The sequence below is a fragment of the Corvus brachyrhynchos genome, unplaced genomic scaffold (genome assembly GCF_000691975.1).
Source record: "Corvus brachyrhynchos isolate BGI_N302 unplaced genomic scaffold, ASM69197v1 scaffold91, whole genome shotgun sequence".
Classification (NCBI taxonomy): domain Eukaryota; kingdom Metazoa; phylum Chordata; class Aves; order Passeriformes; family Corvidae; genus Corvus; species Corvus brachyrhynchos.
The window spans coordinates 2,453,539-2,478,031 of NW_008236442.1; the positions used below are offsets into that span (position 1 = coordinate 2,453,539).

A 24,493-nucleotide genomic window follows, 5' to 3' on the forward strand; every position below is an offset into this window, starting at 1 on the left:
AAGTCAGGCTTTCCAGCCTGAGAATACTGCGTATTGGAAAGCCCCAACCCCCTTTACATTGAATTTCCCAGCATCCTTGCTGCAGAGCTGAGAACTAGAGGCTCCTGGCTTTTAAAGCAAAGCTCCAACATCCTGTGTGGTTTCTGCTGCAGTGATGGTGCTTAGCAGAACTGCTTGTACATGATACTGGTTGGTTGAGAACCCTTGTTCTCTTCCAGAGATTGTCTTGTGATCAATGGAGACGCCAAGTCACGGCAGCCTAGGAAAACAACATGGAATTCTCTGGTTTGGGACAGTGCTGTTGTCAGGTTCTCCAGGCACCATCTGTGTGCAGTCCCAGGGCTCTGATCTCACCGTGACTGCAGAGGTGGGGTGGGATGGCTTGTGTGACTGGGGTGTTGGTGTGAAGGGCTGCACTGCTCGGGAAAGACAGACCAGGAAGGCACCGTGGTTCTGGTGGCAGCACTTGGAATGTATCAAGGCCTTGTCTTGGGGTGGGTGGATGATGAGTGAGTGAAGAGCTTATGGGCTCTGCTCATAGGGCACTCTGGTAAGGGTGACCTGCTGTGGGTGTTTGCTACAGGCAAACAGGAGGAGGAACTGGATGAGGCTTTCTACTGGCAGCCTCTTCAGGGGTCTTGGAACAATCCCATGGGAACTGGCATTACAGGGAAGAGGGGTCCAAGAGAGCTGGTTGATATTCAAAGATCGCTTCCTTCAGGGTCTAAAATGATGCAACCTGATAAATTGGGTCAAAGGGGCAAGACACCTGTGTGCGTAAAAAAGGAATTCAGTTCCTGCATAAGCAGGAAACACACGGAAGATGGAAGCAGGGTCAGAACAAAAGAGGGACAGGAGTGTTCCAGACATGTTCTTTGATTCCCTGATTTCTCTTCTGCTGTCATGGCAAGGAACAGATACATGTGTTGTCCCCCAGTGCCCCAAGTTCCCGTGGAGCTCTTATGAAATCCTTTCAAAGTTGCATGTGTTACAATGCCAATGCTATAACAGAGGTGGATGAGATCTCTTTGCAAGGTCAGGTTAACCTACTTGGGTGCAAGGACCATGAGCAGCTAACTGAGGGAGGCGGGGAGCTACAGGTCTGCAGATGATTACACTCTTTTAAGCGTCAATAAGGATTTTTCTTCTTTGAATACTAAAGTAAATTCCAATGTATTTTTTTGAAGAGAGAAGTAGCTGGGCCCTTGAGAAATTCTTTCTGTCTGCAGGCTGGGGGTGGAATTATTTGCTGGGCATGTTTTTCCTTTCAGGCATCCTTTTGGAAGTGAGTTGTGTTATTTTGGAAGCATCTGCTGCTGAAGGATAGGAACACACAACGCCCTGCACACCCCCTTAAATGAAGTAGCATTACTTAAATGAACTTATCCACTGTGTTTGTGCCCCAAAGCTGTGAAGTACATGCTGCATGCAGGGAAGTATCTTAGTTTGGCACTTGTGTGCAGCCAATAGGTGGGGAAATATCCATCCAGCTGTTGCTTTCTCCTTATCTCTTTGCAGCATGTTCTCCTCTCTGGGCCTCTCAAAGATGGAAGAGTGAGACCAACAAAGCTGGAACCTCCCCCATTTTCTTAATATCTCACTAAGGTCCCCTGTGCCTCACTGCTGATTTTTGTGTTTGTGTTTTACGTAAATAATGATGCAAATATCCACTGCAAGAGGCAGGTATTTATTAACTTTAACAAGGATGCTGTGATCAAGTTACTTCTTAACAAGTAGGAGCAGCAAAACCAACTGATTTCTAACATCTCTCCAAGTGGAATTTCTGAAGCACAACAAAGGCGTTTGTCAGCTTTCCCTTTCAGAAGGTGCTGGTGGGGGTCTCTTTTTGTTTTTAGCCAATAGGACACAAATCCTGTACAGACTCTGTCTTTGAAAGCTTTTGGCCCTCTACTAAATGCAATTTAAAGCATCTACCACCTGAGAAGCTGGGGAGGGGAGGGGGGCAGGCGGTGAGCAGATATTGAGAGTGATTGAGCACATGTTCAAAACCCTGAATATTGTGTTCTCTCATGGAAAAAGTGCTAAAAACCCCCACTTGGAGAACATTTGGCTGGGTTTGGCTGTTTTTGAAGGATTAGGTGGATTCCTGCATGTCACAAGCTTTGAGTGAAGAAGGCCTAGGTCTGCCTGAAGAGGAACAAAAGGGAAGTAGGTAAAGCATGATGCCCTACTCTTTGTAGTACCTGGGTGATGGGGAGGCCTTCCCAGCATGGTAGGACCTCTGTGTAACTCATACAAGTGAGTCACAGGTTTCTCCTCTGCCCTCCCTCTTTCTGTGGCTGTGGGCCAAGGCATAGCCTGGCCCCAAAGCCATGCCAGGATAACAGGACTGAAGGTTGCGCCCAAATAACCTCAAGCTGCTGTCTTTTAACAGATCAGCTCCACAATTTACAGATGGTATGTGCTTATTTAGACCTTTAAGTGTCACTGAGTGCTAGCAATGATAACATACCCGTAAAACATCAACCAAAACAGTACCAAATATATCTATTTAAGGAATGCCCTCTGTGTTCCCATATCTCCTTAGATCTGCAGAGCTGTGCTTTGCAGCCCTCACTGTCACACAATGCTGGCAACATCCAGCCCAAGTGTGAGAAGTGTGAACTGTATGCTCACTTCGTGCCAACTTTTGGTCCTTATACTTGATACATCTCTATTTTTTGCTTATCTATAAACTGAGTTCTAAATTTCATTGGATTAATTATTTTGAAGTCAAGACAGTATATGACACATCAGTTTCAGAAAAAGATCGCAGAGATGTTTTAAATTACCTTAAACCCTTCCAGTTTGATTCAGTTAATATTCCTTCATTAACAGATTTCTTTATAGATTCTGAAAAGTTCAGGGGCAGGAATATTTGGTGAATATCAAATTAACCTTGTCCAACAGCCAATAAATTAAGTGCTGAAATTGTATTTACTCTGCAAATTTACCTTTTTTTTTTCTTAAATAAAAGTTGTACCATATTTTATATCAAAACTAGTATATGGAGAGGAAGTGTTAAGAGTCATTGGATTAGTCATTCAAATTTCAATTTTGCATGGGCCAATGAAATAGTAAAGGAGAGTTTCTTCTGCTTTTGTCCATCTCAGCCACAAGGGAGGTTGTCCAAGGTTTTCTGAAGTGATTTTGAAGAGCAGTCTCAATAGCGTGAATTGCTATTGTGTCTGAAGTGCATTAAAAATGGTCACAGCCCAGTAACTATCAGCAAAAACCTTTATAAATGAGGCAATTGCTATTAACATGGAGATGGAAGGAGAGACAATATCTAACAAAGGCAAATCCATGTCTTGATTTGGTAAAGCACCAGTCTCAAATGGCTCAGAGCCAAGGGAACTGTTAAGTATCCACAAGCAAAATACAAAGTACATTTTTGGAAGTGTAGAAGTTAATTTATTCTGAAAATCTAAAGGAACTCCACCTTTTGCAATACCATTTTTTTTACAATAGCATTCTTCCAACACTACACCTTCAGCAATACATGACTCCCATGAACTCTAGGTCTGGTGTGGTTGCAGCCTCCTCGACAGGCAGCTCCTGGTGCCCTCCCATGGGGTGGAGCACAGAGGACCACATGCACCTCCAGCTGTCTGTAACGAATCCCCACAGCACCTATAACTACCTTTAAGGATTTACTAATTTTAGAAGACAGAAAAAGCACCAGATATGCTTGTTTATATTTCTGGCTGTAAAACATTTTTAGAGGGAGTAACTGGTAGGAGCCATGACTGGTGAGGCAGAAAGAGCTGGACCACATGATCGATCAGCCCAAGGTACGTGCAATTGGAATTCTCTCCCTGACTCGGAATTACTGGTGGGTGCCTGGGGAGACAAGCATGGAGCTGCCTGTCAATACTTCCCAAGCTCCAGCAATTTGCCATCTGCAATGCCAGAGGTGACATCTCTGTGTTTAATAGCCCTCGATGGATTTCTCCCCAGAGTTTCTCTTGCTGTCTTTTGACCACTGGAAACTTTTTTATCAAGCTGTTACAACTGCCTGGTAGAAAATCCTTTTAAATGGGAGATGTGCATTGTGTGTCCTGTGTTGTGAGAAGAACATTGAGCTGGCTGGGAGAGCACCATTTGCAGCCTTGTGTGCTAGTGCAAATGGGAACTTGTGTGTGGGTTTGGGCATTCCTTGTGTCCTCGCAAGGAAGATATTTCTGCTGGGGCCATATGAAAGTGTGTGGATGACTGCATGTGGCTATAGGGCAGGAAATACGGGCTACAAGAGATGCTGACTGGCAAAGTTAACTTAAATGTATGATTTTTCTGTCTCCATTTACCTTTCTGATGAATTTTCTACTTAGATTGGATAAAAACATTTCCCCAGCCCACCTACAATCAGTTTTTTTTCCTATTTTTTTAATGTGCTTCAGTAGTGCATTGCAGCATTGGGATTATAAATGCGCCAGGGGAATGTTTTAAATCCCCCAAATGGGGATTTGCAACATAAGTCTGGTGGAAACATTCCTCCTGAAATTGGGTTACATTAACCTTTACAAAGCATGGACTCACATTGTGGACATTGCTCATTTAAGAGTCCAAGTCAACTGCTTGGTACCTGGCAAAAAAAAAAATCAGGAATTTTCTGTATCTTTTCCCCTCACTCCAGGGTGACATTTACCCCTTGCTATGTACTGTTGTGGCTTGCCAACCCCTTCACTTCTTGGGTGATCAAAATCTATCTGATGCAGGATTTTGGGTGACCCAGAGGCCATGCAGGAGAACTTCAGGCAGAAGGGTAAAATGCCTGTAGCAGGATGGGGAAAGACCTCCATATGCAAATTTCCCTGGAGGAGAGTGGGAGCAGAGCCTGCAAAAATATGTTGTAAAGAAAGAATAAGTTAATATGTACAAGGAAAAGCGATATCTGACAAATAATTTATCAACATCCACAGGGAGCTGAGAGATGCCAGCATTCCAAGCACTGCAAATGGAGAGTTTGCCCTGGATTTGTTCCTGGTGGGTGATGGGCCACCCCTGTCCCAGAGAAGTTAATGTGACATACAGTATCCTTTGGGTGTAACAGGTGGCACAGGGTGTTCCAAGTTACAGAAAGGCTTTACATCTGAGGGTAGAGCCTCTGATCTCAACCCTTGATCTCAGCATCATCTGGGGTGGGGGAAGGAGGTCAGCAGATGGCTTTAAAAGCGAGCAGGTTGCTCCCAGCAGAGCCAGCAGCCAGCATTACCGAGGGACGGGAGCCCGAGCGGTGCCTGCCTTGGCCAGAGAGGGAGCAGTCCCATCAGACAGCGGTCAGTGAGTGTGTGTGTGTGGTGGCATGCTTGGGTTGAGGGGAACTTGGCTCCATGGAGCCCTTGGATCAGCAGGTGAAGCCGCATTAGACTCAGGTTTCATTTATCACGGTGCAAAAAACCAGCCCCAACCAAATAAAACAAGTGGTGTAGAAAAATAATTGTATAGTCCAAGGATAGTCCCCAGTTGGTCTGGGTTACAGAATGAAGACTGTGATTGTATGTGTTGGTTCCAAAAGACAGCAATTCAATAATCAAGGAAAGAGGATGGTAAATGTCAACTGGATTGAGATGTAAGGGCCTGGATTGTGCAAGACACCTGGAATTCCTTTATTTCCAAGTTGTTACCAGCAGCCTTAGAGAGATTCACAGAGGACTGAAGAATAGTGGAGAAAGAATCCAGGATACCTGTCTAAAGAGTAAGTCTAAATAAACTAGCTGGAATAAAGCAGGAAGCCTACAGGGAGTGGTAAGTGGAGAAATGGGACATCCAGACTTGTTTGACTTCACAAAAAGGAAATAGGGGTAAAATGAGAGAGCTGACAAGTAAATTTGTGCCAGACAAAGACAACTCTCACTTTAAAACTGCAAAGTTGTGGTTAAGAGGGTGGTAACAGAAGGGGTAATGCCTGTGAGAGAATGGTCCTGAGCCTTCCTTAGTGCTGAAGTCTCAGAAAGCAGCGTGCCACAGGAGATATGACGGGAGACTGGGACTGTATCCATCACCATCAGCTGATTGCTCAGGCTATTGAACCCTCTAAAAATAACCCCAAATTTTATAATCCCCAAATTGGATTCCCTTAAATCTTCCTCTGGAAGCCTTGTTTTACAGTTGGGGAAGTAAGATTCAGCTGGTGTGATTTTTATTTTTGACTGTACACTACATTTTCATTTAACTTTGGTTCCTCTCTTTGGTTTTCTGTATTATGTAAGAATTTGCCTTGATAGAGAAAAGATGGACAAGGATCTGATACCGTAATCTGATTTTATGATAATGTCTTCTCAATATATCTCTCATTAAGCATCAAATCAAATGAAATGCAGAAATATATTCATCATGTAAGACTTCTAAAGGTGGTGTATAATTAGTCACAGTTTTAGAATTGATAGTAATAAAAAATAACCTTTCTTTTTAATCCTATGTATAAAGTTCAGGCTCAACCTTTTTTAAAGGACTAACAAAAAAATTTGTATTTGAGGGGCCTGAGAATTTTGCATATCCTAAATTTTGGTAGACTGTGAAACAATATATTTGTGAATACCAAATGTAATGTTAAATAAGGAAACGTGTCCTCACTATAACCACCCCTTAATCAGTTTTATTTTGCCTAATTTCAGTACCACTAGTATATGTCAATATTTTTGGGATCTTGGTATTCTCCATAATATTTGAGTGGCCTAAATTTGGGTAGAATAACCATAAATGAAAGAAGCAGTGAAATGAAGTGCAATTTGATGAGTAATAAAATCCCTTAAACATCAACAGACAGGCATTCCAACATCACCACTATTACTTTTTAACTTAGGTTTTCCTTTTAAAATCTCACCTTACAGTAGTGAAGTAGAGTTAATGGAATTCTAAAAGAAAATTATTTCTTTTTATGGAAAGACTTAAGTGATGGGTATAATAGACTGCATCAGAATGTTCCATATACTGTGGATACCTGTAATGGAAAAATAATATTTCACGAATATCTATCAGACCACTTTATTACTAGAGCAAAGGGAAACTTGCAAGTACAATCTTCCTTGATCCTGAAATTAAAACATAGCATTCCTCATAGTGTAACGGGGCATTTTCCTTATTATTAATCATTTTACTCCAAAAGACTTAGTTGGTCATCTCCTGATGCAGCAAAGAAATGTCAGGAAACCCAACAACTTGCCATCCTGGATATTATCAAGATAGGAATTAGAGTTCTTAAAGACTGGATTTATTAAATATAACATTTTGGGCTAGTATTTTTTCCACTTACAGTCAAGTTCCTCTCATGTTCCAGTGAAATTCTTGGCAAGGGGTTGGAGCTGGATGACCTTTAAGGTCCCTTCCTACCCAAACCATTCTGTGGTTCTGTGTAAACGGCAGTGAATCCTCTCCTGGGTCTTAGTGGATCAAAGCTTGGAGCCATGTGTGGGACAGTCTCTGTCCTGTTAGACTGGCTCTGACCATACCTCCTCACCCATAGAGGCAGGGAGTGGATGCCAAGGGATGAGGGTGAGGATGGAGCAGGTGCGTGGTGATCCTCTCCCTCTCACCCTCTGAGGGCCTCCAGAACCAGCAGTGGTGTCTTTAGAGCACTGAACATGGGCGTACATGAACTTCCTTTAATTAAAAATAAATGGAGATGAATGGTCTCGGACTCTAGCAACAAAGACAGTGAAGAAAGGCTATGGCAAGAACAAAAATCAGCCATTATCTTTCAGGACAGGACTGAATGATTTCAATGGAGGTCTGGCTGTTTAGCAAAGAGATTCCAAAACTCATCCCTGATGTATCTGAAAGACTCATAGAAAACAAATGTATGTTTTACTTACTTTTCCTTTTATCCCCATTTTATTTTAATGACCAGGGAAAGTGGGAAGAATGCAAATGAGTGAATGCCCTCTTTGATCTGTGTTGTTCCTGAGCATAATCTGGTAACCTGGCAGGCATCAGGCACAAGTGGAATTGCTGCCCCTAAGAAGGAAGAAACTTCAGCCCCTTTGCAAGCAGTTGCTCAGTTTGGCTGTTGGTTTGAGGGAAGCAACAGCCAAAAGAGCCCTGTCCCCCTGCAGAACAGGGGAGCTGGGCCCACTGTGGGGCTGATCACCTGCTGTTTACATCATGGGGATTACTCTTTTGAGCAGGAATAACCTGAAATCATGAGGACTTCCACCCACACCTGAGAAGTACACAATGAAGGATTCACCCTAAAAAAGGTACAACCACAGCACCGGGTTCTCTCCAGAGGGACTGTGACAGGAGTCCCCTCCAGAAGCCATCTCCTGAGGTGGACACAGAGCCACAGGCTGGATGTGGGAGAGAACAGAAAGTGGATGCATTGACTTCATCTGGAACTGAGGTCTGTCCCTGGACATGGAGGCCATAGAAGTATTTTGAGGGTATGTATTTAAAATACAGGTGGAAGAGCTGGAGAGGGAAGAGTGATCTTGGTTGTGTTAGAATTGAACAATAGAACTGTTAAAAGGCAGCAAAAGGATTAAGGCTTTAAGAGTGGGTGATTCTCTGTACCTCTAAATTATTTTATTTTGCTTTAAAATGATGCCTGACTACATGTTATGCATATTCTGTACAACACATCTCCTCTGCTCTGCAGGACATCGGGAAGCAGGGTTTGCTCTGGAATCTGCTCTGACCATGTCTCCTCCAGTCCTTTCAGACCTGGGCTATGTCCCCCCCGATGGTGGATGGGGCTGGGCAGTGGTGTTTGGAGCCTCCATCACAATCGGGTTTGCATTTACCTTTCCTAAAGCTTTCACAATCTACTTTAAAGAGATCCAAGCTGTTTTCAGCATCTCCTACAGCCAGATTGCCTGGACAACATCCATCATGTGTGCTACCACCTATGGAGGAGGTAAGTGAAGCAAGGCTGTATCTCCTTTGGAAAGAGGAGATCTGATCTCTACACCAAAAGGGGAGAATGTATTTCTTTGAGAAAGTTCTTGGCAAGTGCTTACTCTAAGTCTGGCTTTCTGTTTTCTGATGATATACATGGGCAAAACTGAGAAAACTGATTTTTATATTGCCAACATATATGAAGTCATCAATTATTATTTCATCAGAAATCTTGCTATGCATGGGTGAGTGGAGGCTTGGAATTATTTGAGTGTGGGCAGTTATTTCAGTAAATTTAATCTTTTTTTCTGTTCCTATTCTTGTCTTTCCTCTTGAAACAAAAATGTGCTACTTGTACTCATGATTGCAGAGAAGCCACTGAAACTCAAAGCCCAAGTTTTGCTGACGTACAGATGTGGAATATGTGCACTCATATCTTGAGATAGCATTGAAATATGTTTTTCCCTAAATCTGTTGCTAAAAATCTTGTTTCAACTGAGTAAGGGATGATGTTTTAGGCTTTTCTTTGCGGAATCTTTCTAAAAGAACAAATACATACACCAGTTTCTTAAATTAAAATGTTCACTGGGTACTTGAACCTTGGCTGCAAAAGTCGCTGTTGTGGGAAGGTATCTGTCGTCCTCATAATGAAACCATCAGGTGGATGTTCCCCCCCGAGGGATGTTTCCCTCAGATACTGAAGCCAGGTTATCAGTCTGCCCCTTGGATCTGAGTAGCTGGTTAATCTTGCTGTTAATGGTTAGTAGAAACCATCTGGTTTTAGGCTGCTGATGCCTGTGAGGTGCAGCTGCTGGCAGCTATTCCTGGGCTCTTAGCAGATCCTGGTGGTTCTTAGCTTGTTTTGCAAGGGTGAAAGTAAAAGGATTAACACTTAAGGGCACAAGAATAGCCACCCAACTCACACCTACCCAAACTTGTATTCTCCTAAAACAAGTCACTCACACTCTTTGGGCAAGAGTATTACAAAAAATTTTGTAGATGGAGGGATCTTCTTGGTACCCTCTCACCTTCAGGACAGGGTGGTTTGGAGGCTCCCTCAGTCACTCATTGCAGAGATCAGGGGTACACCCTGTGTACAGAAGTCTTACACACTCATGTACTTTAGGAACTGGTTTTACATGGCAATAAAAAAAAGAGCTGGTGTGGGATGGATTAAGGTGAAGGAGATGTATGTGACCAGAGAGGTGTGAGGGATGAGTGGCTTGCAGAAAGAGCCTTTTCAGGTCTGGCTGGAGTGGGTAAGACCATCAGTGAGGCAGATTTGCTGGGATCTTTGGGCTTTGCCCTCTGGTGCAGATGGACAGAAGGGGTCACTTCCAGGGGGAGTAACACTGATTTTTCCCTTGAAACAATGGCTGTGTATCCTCTGGCTGCGGTTTGGCTCTGGTGTTTTTTGTGTCAAGAGCTGAGGAGGGCTGACAGAGTCAGAGCCAGAGACTGAAGAGAGATTCATTTAGAGGGTTCATTTCCTCAGGGTGGCTGTTGAGGGCCCTCTGGAAGCTGGATGTCTGAAACTGAGCACCAGATATTGGATGTGTCTCAGAGTTGCTGGGACTTCTGGCTTTTTATTCTCCACATTCCCTGAGTGAGGGCCCTTGACATCCAAATGGAAATACAGAGGAGACGACAGCAAGGGAACTGTCTGTGGTATTGATGGGGGAAGAAGCCATTACAGGATGAGACTTGTGGCTTTCATCACTGATCTTCCCATCTTTAAATACAGACTTTTATGAAATCATATTGCTGCAGAGCTGTTATTATAAACTACAGCCATGTGTGCAAGTGCCTGACTTTCCCAGATACCACCTGTAACAACAGGAGGGTGCAGCACAAGCAGGATAATAAGAGATGCTGTGAAGCAAGTTGACTTTTCCTTTTCAGCATTGCATTTATATTCACACAGACTCTGGGCCAAGAACTCAATGCTGGTAGGGACGTCCTGTCTCTTTCACAAACACCTGTGCTCATTGCTCCAAGAGCACCTTTCCTCTCTGGGGGTTTGTCCCCCAGACAGTACCTGTTGCTCTTCACCTCACTCAGCTTTTAAATCACTGCAGCATCTGAAATAGATCTTGGAAAAACATAAATCTGAGGAAAAAATCCCTGTGTACTCTCCTAGAATTAAGGAAGATCAAGTGTCTCGTCTGTTCTTGCACATGATTCATAATTCTGAACATTTCCCTGTCATGCTCTCATCTTTCAGTTTTGCTGCCAGTAACTGGTGTTGACATCTCCATAGGTCTGAAAGCAGCAGCATGCTAATAATAATAATAGAAGATGGAATGGCAATAAGAACACATTTAGGAGTTTCATCTCGGGGAATAAATATCCTTGAGAGCACAAGTAATTGATTACTCAGTTTGATCTTCCTTTCAGCTGCAGCAGCATAAGTCTACAGCAATTCTGTAGCATCTAGTGAGGTTGCATGCTGTGTTTGAGGAAGGAGGAAGGCACCAACAAAGCCTGCCCAGAATGGTTGAAGGAATGCAGGGGATCCCTTCAAACCTCATATTTTATTTCACAAAATTCAGAAAAGCTGCAGCTAACTGTATATAAAGCAGTTGTTTAGGACAGCCTGCACTAGAGCAAATAGGAAAAAAAAGAAAGCTTCAACAAACACTGAATATCATTTTGGGTGAAGCCTGGGCTGCACTGAAGTCATCAGGCATCTTGCCATCACCTTTAGTGGAGCCAGGATTTCATCTTTCAGCTGCTGAGTTTGATGTGCTGAACTGTAGCACTAGAAGCCTGGCAAATTTCAGCCCTAAGCATTTTGGGAAAGGGGGCTTCCCCAAAGGTCTTCAGGAATGTGACGTAATGGAGCACCCTGTAAACCTTACCTAGATAACAGGTGCATCTTTAAAGCATGTCTTACAAGGAGTCCTTTGTGTGGAACTTAGGGGGCTCTAGGTCAGTCTGTAAACCTGGGATTACAGCAGGCTTGAGTAAATACTACACTTGGACCAAAAAGTCTCCTCTTTTTGATCTTGTGGGGTAACAGGGATGTACAATGTCAAAAGTTCAATAAGTTCCTTAAGCTCTCTCTGTGTAAGACCTTGAAAGTTAATGCTAAAGCATCGTGCTTGATCTGCTGGACAGTGGTCAGCCAGAAGGGCAAAACAACCCAGAGAATTCAGGCCCAGGAGCCTGGCTGAGTTTGCCCCAGCAATCCTGTGCATTGCATCACCCTGTGTTAAGGGCACAGGGATGTTACACACAGCTCTCTGCACTGTGTGATCTGTGCACTCAACTCCTCCCAGGTTTGTTTCTGTCTCTTATTTCCATATCCCAGCGTTTTACCAAATTTGAAGGGTAATGAGGAACTTCCTGGCTTTCCTTCACCCCACCAAGAGGAGCTGGTTGTGTTCCAAGTAGCTGCAGACTTGATCCTGTTGTCCTGCTTCCCACGTGCTCTCTTACAGTGCCCAGAGCCTCACTGGTGGCAAGCACTGTGCGGTGCCAGCTGAGACTGGCTCCTGCTCAGAGCATCCTTGTCCTTGAAGCAGATCAAAGGTGTCCTACATACACACAGCAAACAGCAGTACCTGCTCCCAGAACACTGCAGTCCTAGAGAAAGATTTCTTGGGAAAACTCATGTCAAGAGAGATGCCTTTATGGAGTTACAATCACATGTCACAATTTTATTTGGTGGGGAACCAAAACCCATAACAAAGCCCCAGCTGCTGCTTTATGATGTTTTTTCTGTACCTGTAATTGACTATCCCTCCATTATCTTAAAACTTGGGTGAGGTGGAGTTAATCTTTTTTGAAAATACCTGTGTTATGTAATGACAAGGAGTACTATGATCTGCAAACAATGGTGTTCCAGAGATTGTTTGTAAACTGGTGTGCCACCCACCTGTCCCCAGGCCACTGACCCTCAATTCAGGCTCAGCCAACATTGTGCAATTCCAGGTTTTTGCTGCTCTGGAGTGGGAATCACTCTTAATGGTGATCCTGCAACATCTCTCCTCTCTCAAACCTCATAAGGGTTTAATGAGATCTAAAGCTCTCCAACTTGGTGAAGTGTTATTCAGGCAGCCTTGTGGCAGCTGATCCTTTCTCTGCCCTGTTGACAACTACTTGAGAGTTTACTTGGAGATGAGCTGGAGACAGCAGTGGTTTTCTGGACCCAGATGTGCCACAGCTGCTGAGGGCCATGCCTTGGAGATGGTGCTTGTGGAGGGGCTGGATGTGTCATAATTCATAGGATTAGTTTTGGCAGTATAAGCTGCAGATCTTTGCTAACCTGGTTCCTTTTCACTGAAGGGAGTAAGGAAACTCTCACAAGAATATTTCCACTGGAAATCACAGGCAGGCTAAGTGGGTAAGACCGACTGGGATAAGGTGGGATACCATGGTGGTTTTGCTTTAACAACACTAAAGAGTCTTTATTCACTACAAGTTTACCTTGTAAAAAATGTAGGGACTCGTTATCCTGCGGTAAAACCTCACAGCAAGGACAGCAAGGCTTGAGTCTGGAACTGGAGAGCCACAGGGTGGGGAAGGCAGAGGTTTCCCTCGGCACACAGTGTCACCACTGGAGTCCCCCTTACTTCCAGTACAAATGAAAGAGTGACCTGCTCTGCTCTGGCTAATGTGTAATTACACCTTCAACACAACCTCCTGCCCCAGCTGTTTGTTTGCCTTTGTGTGCACAATCTTAAATGCCTTCAGGCTCTGCATTCAGCAGTGGTTGGAAAAAACCACAGTATTTTTACTCATTTTCAACCATTTAGGACTTGGCATAACCAGACTTCTGCCATAAAAGTTAATAGGTAAATTCTTGATGCATCTCCGAGTACTTCAACCGTGTTGTTTTTCCATTTCTATGCAGTCATTTTCCAAATATAACAGAGGAAGTTCCTTCTGGGATTCAAATGTAAATGAGACAAAGATGCAATAGCAAAGGAATAATTAGTTTTAATTCCCCAGTGAAAACATTCCAGTTATTAGATCTAGATTGTCACCATCTTTTTACCAACAAGAATGTTTTGGTTTGAGCTGCTGATTAAACTCCTGCAACAAGAGAAAAACAGAAGAAGTGATGTTACTGCTTGGTTTATTCTGTTTTCTCCAGGAAACCAGCACATCCCGCAGTGATGCTTCATGTACCTGTCTGGTTTGATGGCATAGACACAGGGCTGGGGCTGTCTGAGAGGTTTCCTGGCTCTGGAGAGACTTATTTCATGTCACGAATCCCTCTGCCTGTCTGGAGTTCATGCTATTAATACCGGGGTTTAGCAAAAAGCAAGTTTGACATTTCATAACTTTATATTTTGACCTCTCCTTGACCCCCTTGTAAAACATTACTCAGTGAAAAACAAAGCCAGGAGGCTCTGCCAGCGTCCCAGGTGGTTTCAGTGCCAACACTGATGTCACTTGGCTCTGTGCAGTGTCACCCCATCACCAGGTGCAGGGGGGTGAGGGGCTGGTGGCTCTGCCTGCAGCAGAACATCTCACTCAGCAGCAAAGAGGCTGCATGGAAATTAAAGGTCCCCCCTCCCAAATAGCCACGGAGATGTCAGGGGCTGTGGATTGACCGTGCCTGACCAACACATGCCACTTGGAATATGTTGGTGGGGTGCTGCCTGCACCCCTCCTGCTTCTCAGTGTCCTTGGAGCCACCAGCCAGAGTTAGGTTGCCTTTAATTAAAAACTCAGGCATGAAAATACTAGTGGTAAATCCTTGAATGATGGAGTCTTATGGCTAAACACTGAGGAATGTGTTTTATCAGCCTGTGTGCTCAGTGGTGGGGAGAACACAGGGTATAAGGGTAATTCTGTGCTCGTTGGGAAGAGGAGCGGTGCTTTGTCCCCCAGTGTAAGATACCTTCCACACCCCAGCTGGCATTTTGTGGTGGCATCTGGTTGGGGTCCAGCACCAAGAATTTTGGTGACTTGAACTCTACTCTCAAGTACTAATCTGTCTCTGTATGGAGCGATCCCTTGGAAAAAGTTAAGAATTTCATTAGGAACATAAATATATGGGCCTATTTTTTGAGGACTGGGATGTCTCCTTCCTAAGACAGGTCACACAAGGCAACTGCAGGGGCCATTCTTTAGAATGGCACCCGATTTAGTATTTCTGGAGAAGGGAATTCTCATCTTCCAGTGATGGTATTGTATGGGTCCAGCCCTTTGGATTTGCAGAAAATTGCTGCCTATATTCTCATTCATTAATTCAGGAGCTCCATTTTAACTGTGGTTATGGATTGGATTTCACTGCTGCTGTATTTTAGGAGCAAATGGAACATGACAGTAGAGCAGTTTTAAGAAATGGGGTGTGCCATTAAAGACCCTTCAACGAAGTGCAGAGGTACCTCTTTTGGCACTTACCAGATGCTGTTTTCATGTAGCAGAGCTAGGTATGGATTTTTTTATTTTATGTGGAAGTAATTTCTAAAGACTTTAGTTGACTTGAAAAGACTCAATGAACAAAAAACTCTGTTGGAGTTACAGAGCCGTAGCTCTTACCTTTGGCTGCCATATAAGGCTTTGCATAAAATGCTTTGAATAAAATTATTTCCAAATACCAAAGTGGTTCACTGAAAATAAATAGAAATGTTTTCAATTCTTGAGGGAGCCCAGCGTTTTTCCCCCCCACCCTGTTTTTTTTTTTTCTTTTTCCAAGACAAGAAAAAACACTCAAGTTGTCCTCATTAGTCACTTTTGGAGGGAGGAACTTATGTGCTTCACTATATGGGTGGTGAGGCACTGATGCAGGTTCCCCAGGGATGCTGTGGCTGCCCCATCCCAGAAAATGTTCAAGGCCAGGTTGGATGGGTCTTGGAACAACCTGGTGTGGTGGAAGGTGTCCCTGCCCTCCCAAATCATTCAGTGGTTCTATGATTTTAAATATTGTTCATCAAATCTTGGACTTCATTAAGTGATGGTTATTAGTTCACTTGATTAAGAAGTCATGACCTGGGAACTGTCACAGAAAGCTTTGTGAAGACTGGGAAACGGGGAGAGAGGAAGAGTTTCAGATTCTGCTTGGCTCCTGGCCCCTGTTCCCGGCGTACCCCTCTTCTTTCAACAGCTCTGGAGCAGAGCTCTGGGAATTACAACAGCAGTCACTTATTTACATGGAGTGCTGTGATAGGGAAATGAGTCATTTGAAAAGGTGTTTTGCAATTTTAATCAATTTTGTTGCTGCTTGCCAGCAAATTAAAAAACCTGCCCTCTAGAAAGTGTCTGCTGTCAGTGGATGAGAAAGCAGAGCCTGATCCCGGGGGAGAGTCTGTGGTGCCGACATGGAGGGGGAGCACTGCCACAGGCAGCTGCTGTGAGCTGAGCCCAAGACTCCCTAAAGCGCTAGCGAGGCCTTTTTGACCTAGTGAGCCCAGGATTTCCAGTGTCAGTCCCACCCCCTGCCCTCGGGCTGTTCTGATTTGCTTGTGAGCTTCTCTTCAGAGCAGCAACAGCAGTGCAAAAACTTATCACATTTAGACATCTTTAGAAATCATTTGTTTGCCCCCAATATCACCTGCTGCAACTGGTTTCCTGCTCCAGTTCTGAGTTTGCCACGAGTTTGTGTGAAAGTTTACCCAGAGGTGCCCTGCTGGGGTTGGCTGCTTTTAGCATGACACACAATTTAGTAGTTCTGGAGAAGGAAATTCTCATCTTCCAGCTGAGAGTTGTCACTGCTTCCATGGCTGGAGTTGTATTTGCTTCTTCATCCCTCTGCTCCCTGAGCTTTCTGTGTGTCCTCCCACCTTCCATGCTGCTGCTAGGGATGTGCCAAGTTCAATCTTGGGTGTGTTTATTTTGTTTTGGTCTTGTTTTTGATTTTTAACAGAACACAGAAAGCAGCTGCTGAAATAACTGAATGCTGGTATCTTCACAGCCCATAAAGTGGGTCAAGGCTGTACCAAAATAAAACTCTCCAAGTCATCACACTGTGATCCCACAGATGAGAGTAAAGGTTTCTGGTCATTTTGAGTTTACTCAGTTTCATAGGAAGAAAGAAAGGGCAGACAAAATATCTTACAGTTTTGAGGAGATTTTAAAGCTCCAGATTAACTGTGCCAGGTAAGCTGCAGAGCAAGGCCCTGATTTTTTCCCCCTCTCAGTTGCTTCATCGTGCATGTAGAAAAATGGGACACACACGGGGCTGTTAGTTAAGCCAGGGGGAGGCAAGGTTGAGTAAGACACAATGTTTGTGGTGAAACTGAACCTTCCCAGCCAGAGCAAACACTGCTTAATGTTTTCCCAACCAGAGCTCCATGTAAATACTGGAATACACAGCAAACTGGTGGACATGAACAGGGGGCAGAAGTCTACAATGATCACAGAATCATAGAATTCTGAATTGGGTTGGATGGGGCTTTAGAGCCCATCCTGTTCTAACCCCACTGCCACCTTCCCCTATCCCAGGTTGCTCCAAGCCCCATCCAACCTGTCTTTGAACACTTCCAGGGATGGGGCATCCACAGCTTCTCTGGGCAACCTGTGCCAGTGCCCCATCACACTCGTAGTGAAGAATTTTCTCCCAACATCTAATCTAAACCTCCCCTCTTGCCGTTTAAAACTGTTCCCTCTTGTCCTATCAGCATCCACCCGTGTGAAAAATCACTCTCCTTTTTTTTTTATAACGACGATGTGGTCCAGGGGCAGGAGAGCAGCCTGCAACTTGGTATGGAGGAGAAAAGAGGAGGGGATGCAGGTGGAAACACAGGGGAAATAAAAAAGAACAATTTGCGTTGAAGTAACTGAGGGTGGTTTAATTAATGCCCGCGGGGTGGCTGGTGCTGCTGCCTCGGCTGGGGGCGAGCGAACACGAGGGGACAGGGTGCTGGAGTAAGGGATGTGATTCCCGTGGGTGTTTGGAGCGTGTCCCCTGGGCCGGGGCGGGCGGGTCCCGCCTGGGGCGGTGCGGCTGCTCCGCCGTCCCGTCCCGTCCCGCGGGGCCAGAGCCGCGCCAGCGCCGCGCTCCGCAGGTGGGTCCTGCCGCGGGGGGTGCGGGGTCCCGTGTCCCACGCGTGTCCCGGGAGCTCGGCAGGCATCGGGGGGGCGGAGCAGCGGGGTGGAGCCGCTGTTTCTGGTTTTCCCCACTTCCACGTGGCGTTTCTGCCCTGTCCCGCTGCCCCGGCACAGCTGCCAGTGGCTGGGGCTCTTTGCGTTCAGTGGCCACGCAGGGGGCTCGGGTGGGCTCCACACTAGGCGGGACCCACTAGAATGAAGGTGTGTTGGGGCGATGCTGCGCTGCAGGATAGGGTCCGGGGGAGCAGCATGCCGGGACTGGGGATCTAGGGAGCAACACCCCAACACTGAGGTCGGGACAAGTAGCATCCTAAGACTAAAGGTCCAAGGGAGCAGCATTCTGGGACTGGGGGTCCAGGGGAGCAGAATCTCCTGGCTGGGGATCTGGGGAGCAGTATCCTGGGACGAGGGGGTCCAAGGGAGCAGCACCTTGGGACCGACCCCGCAACTCTGCCCTTTGTATTCCGGGGCTCCCTGAGGAGCGTGGGCCCACCCGGCCATGCCGGCCCCCGCGGAGGCAGGGCGAGCCCCCGGCCCGCCGGATGGCGGGGGGGGGGGGGGGCTTTTCGGCGCCTTTGTCTCCATCGGCTTTGCCTACGCCTTCCCCAAAGGCTTGGCCATCTTCTTCAAAGAAATCCAGGATTTCTTTGGCACGTCCTATAGCGAGATCGCGTGGGTCTCCTCCATCATGCTGGCCACGACATACGGTGCAGGTGAGTGATCCTGCACCAGCCCCTGCGGCACGGTGTGTTGTAAGAGCAGGAATAAGCTCTTACAACAGCCAGAAATCTCCACTCTGGGCCAGAGTAGGGGGAGAGCAACCACAGTGTCCATCTGCATGAGCACCATCCACAGATTTGCTTTCTGATCACGTTTCCAAATGTTTGTTTAGGCAGACAAGTAATATGTAGAGCCTAAGGGGCTCCTACCCAGAAATCAGAAGATTACCTATGAAAACTCTCTATGGGCATCAGGGAAAAAGCCCTGAGAATAGGCTGGTGTGAAATAACTGGGTCTGGGTTTCAGCCAGAGCTGAGTATGGAGTAGAATAATAAATGAAGTAGCTGCTTGTTTATTGTGGCAGCTGATAATCATGGCAATGAAATTGCCAGTCAGTCGTTCTTATCAGCTGTAAAGCAGTGCATGTAACTTTGCTCTTTTTTATGATTTCAATATCACTTTCATGACTCAATGAAATACTTGGGCTGCCCTTGATTAAATCTGCAATTGGAGGTGGACAGGAACCACACTCTGCAATTGCAGGGTAAATATTTCATCAATATTTATCCTATTAAACAAATTCTGAAAATAATCTTTGTTCTTACAAGGGCTTTTTATTCCTCCTTAATAATGCACTGTAGTGCTTTTTGAAGAGCACAGTTGCTAAAGAAAATAAAGTTGTTTTGTATAAGTTTGTAAGGTGGAAATGAGGCTTGAGTCAGAACCTATTGTAATCCACTCTGTTGTAACCCAGACTCGGTCCTACAGAGATGAGCTCTGCAAAAGCTGAGTTCCTATACAAGAACCCACAAATGGAGCACTTGGAGGGCAAAACCCAAGCAGTGATTTAGAAAGAGAAATCCCCTGCTTGTGCCAGTGCTGTTGTCCCATTGGCTGTCCCATGACACTGCAGTAAATGTGCCAAAGTAGTCCCCTCTGAGCTGGGGGCTCCCTGGCTGCCTCTATGAGTTGTTGGCAGCTCTGCTTTGTCTTCCAATAAAAAAATGTTGTCCCCTCGGCTGTATGTAAGAGATGCTTTGTGTCTGACCATGACCAAGTGAGGAACATGCTCTGCAGATTAACCTTGCACCTGGCAGCACCTCAAGTTGCTCACAGGGATTTAGATGGGAGCTTGAGCCTCTTGGGGTTCAGCTCATGACCAATGAGCTGGTGCTGGAGCAGGTGAAATGCTGCTCTGATCACCTCTGCCTCCTTCCAACTGCTCATTTTCCAACCCACCTTCTTCTCTGTCTCTCCAAAAGTTCAAGTTAGTGCTGTGTGCTCTGTACCTGGGATGTTGTAGTGGACTTTTATCCTAATTAACTGAGCATCTCCTGCCTTTTTGCAGGAGCTTTAACTTTACCCTCCCTAATGCTATTTCATGATGATGTGGGGGATGATACAGCTGAATTGCAGGTGACTGTACCTTTGTAGCTTCCCACTTACCTTGCAGCTGCTCAGTTATGTCCAGTTACCAGTCATCCCCTCCTCTGCTCTGCTCTGGAGTAAGATTGATGCTTGTTGGATCCTCCCTGTTTCCGCAGTGACCCCGGCTGTGGTGTTGAGTCTCGCAGTGGCTGCAGACAGGGCTGTGGTGGGAGCTGGAGGAACACAGAGTCAATGAAACGTGGGTGCCCAAGAGTGTATTTAACACATCTGGTTCGATTGACTGGGCATTTATTGCTGGAGCGGGGTTAGCTTATGAATGACTCCATGTGATTTGGAAATTCTCATTAAAGGACAGTTCCTCTGAGTTGCCCAAGTTTTGCTCTCCTGGAGTGCCTGTTAGAGCTGTGAGGATGCAAAGCTTGATTTACTCTGCTGAAAAACTAGAAAACAGTTTAACACTGGATTTTTGCTAATCTTTCTGAAAAAAGAAATTCTAAAGACACCAAGCTTTTAACATACTCCTGAATAACTAACAGAGTTACTAAACCAGGTGATTATTGCCATAGCATGTCCATCTCTTCCTTTCCCAAATCAGTGGTGATGCAGAACGGTCACAGGCTGTGTGGAGGTGCAGGTGATGCTGTCTGCAGCCATGTGGGAATCGTGTGGGGGAACTGAGCATCTCCTACATGAAGAACATGTCCCCAAGGGGCTGGAGGGGCCAGTGGTGCATTTGCTGGTGTCAGGTGTGGGCATCAGAGCCATGGAAGGAAATCCCCATGAGGACTGACCCACCCCAGCTCCCTCCATCCCCAGGAGCATCACGGCTGCCCCATGCCCTGGCAGGGCATGCAGAGGCCAATATTTCCACTGACCACACCTTTTGCTTGCAAACATCCCCAGGACACAGTGCCTGGTTTCCTTGGTGTTCTCATTGGTCTAAGGTCTTGTTTTTCGGCTGTGCTGCTTACATTGTAACAGAGCTTATGTTTGCATTTCATAAATAATGCAAATGAAGCTTATTTTCTGAAAATACATGAACTAACCCAAATCTCCACTGAGAAGCTGTGTTGACTTTGACAGCATGGATGCAGATTTACAGTGACCACCTGAGGCTTTGCTTGTAGCACCAGAGGAGTTCCAGTTTTTCAGACTAAAACTGAAAATCAGCAGCCAAGACTGTTTCTGCCCTTCACTATCTGCTGAATTCCCCCAGGAAGCTGTTTTATACCAGCCAAGGCTCTGGCAATATATATTACAGAAGTTAATGTGTCTTATCCCCCAGTTTCTTAATCTGAACTAGGTTGCAGAAAACAATTCTGTCACTATAATACAAGTAGTAAAACAGATTACTGTGCAGTAAAGTGGATAGCCTAGACTTTATGATGGGGTACTTGTAGTTCTTGCCAGAGCTCTTGTTCAGCAATTCCACATTTCCAATTGCAGAGGGCAGACTGGGAGGTTTGAAAGTGAGGAGCATGAGGGAACATTGCTTTCCTCTGACCAAATCCCACAGGCTGAAGCCCTATCAATCTGATAAAGAAGGATTTGTTCTGCAGTGTTTCTTCTTTTCTTTTTTGCCTTGTCCTAGGTGAAGAGCTCATTCCTTACCCCAAATGAGAAAGGTATTACAGAACAGAGTCTTTGATATATGGAAAGAAAAGGAAAAAGGATCTGATCAATGATCTTGGAGGTCTTTTCCAACCTTAATGATTCTCTAAGGGACCAGGGGCCATGGCAACATCCTTCCCTAAAGGTGCTTTCAGCTGCACCGCAGCACTCACTAACAGGCTCTGGGGGTCAGGAGGACCCAGCAAATGTCCCAAAACATGAAGTACCACAGGGCACCAATCCTGCTGCCAGATGCCCTGGCCATGGCTTCCTTTTGCAAGCTGCCTTCTTGGGCTTTGCTATGCCAACACAAGACCAAGATTCCCAAGGTTTTGCCTCATGTTCGGGGGTGAGTTTTGTTTAGGAAACAATTTCATTGCAAAGCCAAAAGCCTTTGGCCTTTGCACCTCCTGATTTGGGCTGTGTGGTGGTGCCAGGTTCACAACACTGAACTGAGCTGCCCTTGTCCCACTTCTAAGGGTGACACATTTCAAGCTAGGCCACAGATGTGTCCCTGGGGATAGCCATTACCAAGGGAAAGCAGGAGGCAGCTGAGCTCTCAGGAAAGAAAAGATAAGCAGTATTAATTTGCTAGTAAATTAGTTGCCCTATTCAGCATCAGGGGAAACAGCCAAACATTCTAAAAATAAGAAATAGCGATGCCACTAATTTAATAGCAGCCATGTTCTTGTATCTGTTCCATTCTCCTGTAAGGCTGTAAAAGAGGTAAGGATTGTGGGAAGAAGTAATGTCTTTTATTATGGCCAACTGTTGGAGCTTGAACAACGAGTCAGCCTCCTGGCACATGTGCCAGAATAGAGGGAATAATTTAATACGAGGATAGGATCTGCATTTTCATTTTTTTTGTTTTTTTGATGGTGACTGTGTGGCCAAATGCTTCCTTCATCTTTATAATGGAATAACAGGAATCATCCAAGGGAAACTGAGAGAGCAGATCCTCCTGCAGAGTCATTTCAACTGCGTGGCTTGAATAGCTGGGGCTACACCAGGGGACATTGGAGCATCTTTTTAGTAATTTTGAAGAATTTCACTCTTTTGCAATTGCTGTGCATGTTTGTATACAGCTTATAGGGGTAAATAAGTATATGCTGCTTCTGTTGCCCTTTAATACATAAAAAACTCAGTTGCATCAGCACCATGCATTGTTTTTATTTACAATGTACTGCAGTGGAGTCTTGTCTCAGCCTCGCTATATCCTGCTGTAAACGCCCCCCCAAAATCTCCAGGGTGCTGCTCTAACACATCCAAATTTCCATTAAAATTAAGGAATCACCTTCTGTCTGTTTTACAAAGACAGCATCAGAGAGCCACATTTCGCAAACACAAGAAAATTTAGAGTGTTTCTGGTGAAAAAGCCTCCACCTGAAACCAACCAGTGTTTATTAGTCTTGTTATTTATTGGTTTGTAATCTGGTGAAGATCAAATTACCTGAAGATTTAATTCTGGAAATGCTCCACAACAGAATCTTTTCCCCAAAGAAACTTTCTTGCAGAGCTTGTGAGTGCTTAATAGAGCATCTGCTAAAGCAGCAAGGAAGAGATAGGGAAGCTGAAAGTCCACCATTGACCTTGAACATTTAATCCAAAATTTTATAGCTGTGTTTTATTACACTGCTAGCATGATAAATTGCAGTGACAGGTTTAGAAAGCACCTTACAACATGCAGTGGTGTAAAGCTATATTAATAATGAGTTTGATTCTGCAGTTTTTAACTTAATCAAAACTGCCAATGTTCTCTCCTGCTCTGGTCCAGACTCTATCAAAACCTTCTCTGTCTCCAGAAGAGCCCACCCAGGGCTCTCCACCCGTCCCAATTGCCTTCAAATGGGTGTGAAGCACCACAGCACTACGAGGGGAAACTGAGGCATGGGAGCAAGGTGGGTTTTTTCATGGACAAGGTTATGTTCACAGCAACATCACCTGTGTCAGCTCTCTGTACTGCTGTACTTACAGCACTGGTTCAACAAACGTTCGTTCTCAATGGGGCTTTTACTAGGATTTCCCTAGGCATGTGCTTTTCCACCTGGGTATTTTGTGGAGGCTGAAACAAAAGGAGGAATATTTTTCTCTTCATTCACAGTGGATATCCAGCATCCTGGCCTAAGCCCTGGCAGGTGCTCCTTGGAGCTGCCTGATGCTGGACTTCACCTTTCTCTTACCCTCCCCTTGGAGTCCCACTCAATCAGTGTCCCCATGCTGTGGAAACAAGACATCTTCCCGTGCAGGGGCAATCCCCAGGGTAGCAGCACCATTACAATCCTGGATTTTGATAAGAAAGCTGGATGAGGAATGATCTGGTTTCTGTAATGAATGGTGCTGCAGATTCATATACTTCTCCCAACTCTCAGAGAGCACTCCAGCTCTGCAAGGTCACCACATATGGGCTTATATTTTTTATTTTTTTAAATAGCTCTGTTCTACTTAAGAGCCATAATAGCACTATAGGTTCAGGTGAAATATTTCTGTGTTTGTGGACTTGGTCACAAAGCTTTATCATTTTGCCCTTCATTGGAGCAATCAAGGTCACCAGGCAGCAGTAATAGAGATGTGATAGACTTAATAAAAACCAAGATTAATAAGAACTAGGAAGAAGGAAATGAAGAGTTTTGTTTGAGGGGTTGTTAATAGTGTTAACAGGAGTAAGTTCTAATCCATTCCCCCCAAGTGGAATTCAAACATGTGAAAGCTTCTTTCCCCAGATGCCAACCTGTCCCAGAGTGTTGCAGCTCTTCTGCCCCTGGATGGGCTCTCCAGTGTAACTGGTCTCTTGGTCAAGTTATGTAGGGCTTCCCAGGGGTGGGCAAAGCCCTTTGGACATCACAGGCGGGCAGGGGCTGAATTGCTTGTGGAGCAGCGTGTTAAGAGTGGTAATGAAGAGCTGTTGACCTCTGGGAATGGCTGGTGCTGGCAC

General features: G+C 45.2%; 1 protein-coding gene across 2 annotated transcripts in view; it reads left to right on the top strand.

The window, feature by feature from the left end:
- Positions 1-8,036: 8,036 nt before the first annotated feature.
- Positions 8,037-24,493, top strand: part of LOC103624358 (monocarboxylate transporter 2) — a 35,342-nt gene continuing 18,885 nt past the window's right edge. The window contains exons 1-2 of one of the 2 annotated variants that reach the window (XM_008643592.2): positions 8,037-8,381; positions 8,597-8,854. In XM_008643592.2, the coding sequence (XP_008641814.1) occupies positions 8,638-8,854 (217 nt within the window). In that variant the 5' untranslated portion in view covers positions 8,037-8,381; positions 8,597-8,637. Of the gene's footprint in view, positions 8,382-8,596; positions 8,855-17,720; positions 17,799-18,309; positions 18,555-24,493 lie in introns of those variants that run through there. The other variant, XM_017747204.1, reaches the window with a different exon arrangement.